Source organism: Humulus lupulus, chromosome 4 (genome assembly GCF_963169125.1).
Source record: "Humulus lupulus chromosome 4, drHumLupu1.1, whole genome shotgun sequence".
NCBI lineage: Eukaryota > Viridiplantae > Streptophyta > Magnoliopsida > Rosales > Cannabaceae > Humulus > Humulus lupulus.
In genome coordinates this window covers 176,919,056-176,924,158 of record NC_084796.1, presented here as the reverse complement: position 1 = coordinate 176,924,158, position 5,103 = coordinate 176,919,056, and the positions used below count along the sequence as shown (strand labels likewise).

At 34.5% G+C, this 5,103-nt stretch overlaps 1 protein-coding gene across 3 annotated transcripts; it reads left to right on the top strand.

The window, feature by feature from the left end:
* Positions 1-1,014: 1,014 nt before the first annotated feature.
* LOC133830990 (serine/threonine-protein kinase AFC1) lies at positions 1,015-4,712 on the top strand. Of its 3 annotated transcripts, XM_062261137.1 has the most exons (12): positions 1,015-1,324; positions 1,469-1,640; positions 1,731-1,757; positions 1,874-2,027; positions 2,111-2,159; positions 2,280-2,394; positions 2,691-2,782; positions 3,012-3,168; positions 3,251-3,315; positions 3,688-3,785; positions 3,861-3,966; positions 4,067-4,712. In XM_062261137.1, exons 1-12 carry the CDS (start codon positions 1,217-1,219, stop codon positions 4,229-4,231), a joined length of 1,308 nt encoding a protein of 435 aa, XP_062117121.1. In that variant the 5' UTR covers positions 1,015-1,216; the 3' UTR covers positions 4,232-4,712. The 3 variants fall into 3 exon arrangements, with proteins under 3 accessions (XP_062117121.1, XP_062117122.1, XP_062117123.1); XM_062261138.1 differs by lacking the exons at positions 1,015-1,324; positions 1,469-1,640; positions 2,111-2,159; positions 2,280-2,394; XM_062261139.1 differs by lacking the exons at positions 1,015-1,324; positions 1,469-1,640; positions 1,731-1,757; positions 1,874-2,027; positions 2,280-2,394 and having other exon boundaries at positions 2,138-2,159.
* The last annotated feature ends 391 nt before the right edge of the window (positions 4,713-5,103 follow it).

Below are 5,103 nucleotides of genomic sequence, written 5' to 3'. Positions count from 1 at the left end.
TTTTTTTCCAAGTCTAGCTAAGTAATTGATTACCATCGCAACTAGTTCATTTTTGTTTAGATCTATTTTTTTTCCAGACTTAGTTGTAACCAGTTACCATCATGATCAAATTTTATTTTTTTTCATATCTAACAAAGTAACTATTTACGATTCAGTTGGTATTTTAATAGTTGTACATTATTAAAAAAATCAAAATTATTTTTATGGCTGTAACCAATTTCCACCACCTTAAAAAATAAAAATGATTTTGATAGTTGTAATTGGTTACCATACATTAAAAAAATTGGCCGTGGTATACGATTACTACCAAATAAAAAATTTAAATTGTTTCGATAGTGGTAACCTGTTACTGCGAAGAAAATGCTAAAGAAGATAAGAAATGGAAAAAAAAATAAGAAAATGAAGAAATGGGAATAAAAAACATGAGTGAAGAATGTCTAAGTTGATTTTTTAAAATAATGTAAAAAAATATTTTGTAAAACACGAATGATAAAAAATATCACAAATAAATTACAATTATAAAAATAATCTTAAAATATATTAAAACCAGCTACTAAAACTGTATAAAAAAAAAATATGGTATACAAATATATAAGTAAAAAAATCCCATCAAAAATTAAACAAAAAATATGTTATAAGAAACTTAAGAAAAAAAATTCCCATATTTTTCAAAGTTTTAAAAAAATCCAATATTTGGTCCTCTTGAAGTTAATTTCTTCTTGGGCCAACATTAGGCCACATTACGAGACAATGAGGTCGTAATGGGCTAGCCCATCCAAAAAACGACAAAAGCAACATCGTTGTCCTAACGGGTCCACCGGAGGGAACACGCGTCACGTTAGCGCATTAATAAAGGCAGGGCAGCCTAAATAAACTGAATTAAAATAATAAGTATCAGAAAGAAATGGGACCCACTCCAACATCTAACCATGGTTAGAAAACGCACCTTGCATGTTTAACCAGGGTTAGATTAGACCCAGCATCAGGATCAGGATCAGGATGCGTTGTTCTTCTTCTCTCAGATCTGCTCCTTCTGAAACTGGGTCCATCCACAACAATAGAGTTTCCCATCACTCTCAAAATCCTAAATATACTCTTTCTAGTAATGTTATATTAGGGTTTGCAGTAGTAGATAGATCTTCTTCAATATCAAAATCAAAACCAAGATTTCTGGGTCTGGGTTCATCTGCAAATTTCAGAGTCAAAAATAGATAAAATGGAGACTCAGAGGATCATAGAATTCCCTCACAAGAACATGGATAAGCGTCCTAGAAAGAGGCCTCGATTAACATGGGATATGCCCCCTCCTCTTCCACCTCCCAAGGTCTCTCTCTCTCTCTCAATTTTAAATTTTCGTATTCAAATTCATGATCTTTTGTTTCATTTGTTATCTGTTGTGAAAACTTGGACTTTTAAACTTGCAAATAATGAAGCTTTAAATAACATGCACGAGGTTTGTTGTGTTTAGGTTATTCCTGCAATATACTGTGGACAGGAGTTTGGAAATGGAACTATGCCCAATTACGCACATTCCTCCATGTTTCACAGGGGGTTGCCTCGTAACGGCTCCCCACCTTGGCGACCTGATGATAAAGATGGTCATTATGTCTTTACTGTCGGAGAAAATATAACCCCCAGATGTATGTATAAGTATAATGTAAAACCCTTTTCATTTCAATAGTTGACAACTCTTTTTTTTGGTATTGATACCCTTTCTGTTATGCATGCAGATAGAATTCTCAGCAAAATGGGTGAAGGTATTGTCATGATTCTTTGGTGAAGACAACGTATTTGCTGGAAAGATGGTTTTTTAAATGCATTGTAACTGGTTTCTTATTCAGATTTCATTCTTGTTTGATGCCAACTTTTGCAGGGACTTTTGGGCGAGTGTTGGAATGTATTGACAATGAAAAGAAAGAGGTTGTTGCTATTAAAATTGTTCGTTCCATACATAAATATCGTGAAGCTGCCATGATCGAGATTGATGTCTTGCAAAGGCTAGCTAGACATGATATGGGTGGCAATCGGTGAGGATTCTTGATTCTCTTTATTTCCTGTTGTTGTTTGTGATTCAAAACGATTTTGGTATAAGCTTTTTCATTCTTTGCAGTTGTGTGCAAATACGGAATTGGTTTGACTATCGTAATCATATATGTATTGTAAGTATCTATTGGTACTCCTGATTGGATTCATTTGAGTGGGACATCCATGTTCCCTCATCATGCCTGAATATTCTGTAAGTTAAAAAACTTGCGGATGAATTTAAATGGTTTGAACAGGTATTTGAGAAGCTTGGACCTAGCTTATACGATTTTCTTCGCAAAAACAGCTATCGTTCTTTTCCCATTGATCTTGTTCGGGAGCTTGCCAGGCAAATTTTGGAGTCTGTAGCATGTGTGTGGATATTTCTTGAACCATTATATGTCAAAATTATTTTGAAGTAGTAATACTTGTCAGAACTAGGGAGCAATTAGGAGTTTCTATTTTATTCTAATACTAGTACAACCTTGAAATAAAAGATAAGATTCGGTTGCGGTTATTGTTTCCTTTGCCCTGTACATATTTCCCTTTCTGAAATGCAACAGCTAAATCTAATTAAGCTTTAAACGGTTTATAAAATTTGTTTGTATAGATAATGATGGCAACAAATGAATCTGTTTTCTGACTTGTTTAGTCACCTTCATTTGCAGTTATGCACGAGTTACGCCTGATCCACACTGATTTGAAGCCAGAAAACATACTTCTTGTTTCTTCAGAGTACATCAAGGTGCCTGACTACAAGGTCGGGTTTAACAATTATTATTAGTCAGTAATGAAAGTTTCTTCCTGTGTGGAAGCATATATGCTGAATGAACTCTTTTATCTGTTCTTGTTACTGCATTATTATGTATCCTTGCTGGTAAGGGTAGGACTAGCAGTTGTCGGACCTAATTATCTTTTATATCTGAGCTTGACACTTTGTAAAATTAACGTCCTGAATGATTTATATTCATGTTTTGATTGCAATGCAGTTCATATCGAAATCTACTAAAGATGGTTCCTATTTCAAGAATTTGCCTAAGTCAAGTGCCATCAAACTCATTGATTTTGGAAGCACTACATTTGAACATCAGGATCATAGTTATGTAGTGTCGACGCGCCATTACCGTGCCCCTGAGGTTATTTTGGGTAAGTGTGGTTTCCCCGAGACAACCATCTTAGTAAAACTGTTTACATATTAAGGCTGTTAACTCTCATTTGTCCTCTGCAGGCCTTGGATGGAACTACCCTTGTGATTTGTGGAGCGTTGGTTGCATACTTGTTGAACTCTGCTCTGTGAGCACCTTTCACTCTCTGTGTCATTGCTCTCTTGATTCAACTACTTTCGGTCACATCCATAGCATTATATATTACTTGGTTTTGGTACAAAGGAACATTTTGTTTTCTGAGGTTTATATACTACTCTATTGCAAACATGACCATGTTGTCTATTTGGTTAAATAGGATTCTCCGCCCCTATTCAAAATGTTCTTTGTAAATTTCTGTGTACGGCATGGAGGAATATCACAATGTGTGGTATTAGAAGAGCTATATTTTAACTGAAAAATTGAAACTTTGATGAAGCTTTGGAATTGTTTGTGCACTGCATGTCATGTTGAGTTTTTCCTTGGCTGGATAAAATTTTGAATTTTGACGTTCATTGAACAGGGTGAGGCCCTTTTTCAGACACATGAAAATCTGGAACATCTTGCCATGATGGAGAAGGTTTTGGGGCCTCTACCACAACACATGGCTGTCAGAGCTGAGTAAGAACTTACACTTGCATTATACTATGTTTCCTTGTGACTTGCATGGTGTGCCCTTACATGTTTCGATTGCAGCCGCCGAGCCGAGAAATATTTTAGAAGAGGAGCGCGATTGGATTGGCCCGACGGTGCAACTTCAAGAGAAAGCATGAGAGCAGTTTGGAAATTGCCTCGTTTACCGGTAATAACATAATGCTTTTATAGATGGCTGTATTCCTCAAACAATGCTTTTGGCTCACCATCTTCATTTTGGTGTGTAACTTTTATTGTTGGCTTGGCAGAACCTAATAATGCAGCATGTTGATCACTCTGCTGGTGATTTGATTGATCTCGTGCAAGGGCTACTTAGGTACGACCCAGCCGAGCGACTCAAGGCAAGGGAAGCATTAAGACATCCCTTTTTCAAGAGAGACATGAGAAGGGGGGTGGCTTTCTCTTGTAGTTGAAATATTTAAGAAGACAACTGGGTGAATTTACCCCAAAAGTTTGATAGAATAGTCAATCAATGGGAGTTTTTTCACTTGTATGATTGCATATTCTTCTTCTGTATAGTGAAGATGTATCCTCTTTTTTTTTTTTTTAATTCTTCACGGAGGTAAAGGGAGAACACCATTGGAGTTGTATGCGTTCTCCTTTCTTTCATTTTTGTTTTGTGATGTGAGCCTATTATTGGATAAATATGTTGTGGGGTGGGGTAGACATTACAAACTCAGTATACAGGCACATTATAAGTATCTACCTCCCTTTAGTGAGGATAAGACCAGTGTTGAATAGCCTATAATCTAGTTTTTCGTTTTGATTAATACTGATAATGATAAGTGGGAGTTTTTGAATATTTGTCTTATTTTATTATCTCCAACGAGGGAATATATGTACAGCTTAGAAGGAAAAATAAATCTAAACAAATATATATTCAATTTGGACCTAGTGTTTTGTCTTATTATTTATTTAAATCATGTATTTTGATTAATTATTTTTTAGATCTTATGTTTTGTAAAATAGTTAAAATAAAATCCTAAACTCAAAACTATAAATTTAATTTTGACGAAGAAAAAAATTAAATATATTAACATAGTGTTTACGCATAATGATTTTATTTTTGTTATGAATTGTTAGTTTGGTAAATTATTTGTGATTTTAATTGAGAAAACATTGACCAAAATTGGGTTTATGGTTCTATTTTAACAATTTTACAAAATATAGGGTTTAAAAAGTAATTTGTCAAAATACATGGTACAAATAAGTAATGAGACAAAATACATTGTCCAAAAAAGTATAATACACCAAACTGATATATACAAAGCTTGCACCTTAATTC

Excerpts from the sequence above, each read along its gene's own strand:
- LOC133830990 (XM_062261137.1), top strand. The coding sequence starts at position 1,217 with ATGGAGACTCAGAGGATCATAGAATTCCCTCACAAGAACATGGATAAG. Across the intron at positions 1,325-1,468 it reads CTCCTCTTCCACCTCCCAAG|GTTATTCCTGCAATATACTG; the intron begins GTCTCTCTCTCT and ends TGTTGTGTTTAG. Across the intron at positions 2,783-3,011 it reads TCAAGGTGCCTGACTACAAG|TTCATATCGAAATCTACTAA; the intron begins GTCGGGTTTAAC and ends ATTGCAATGCAG.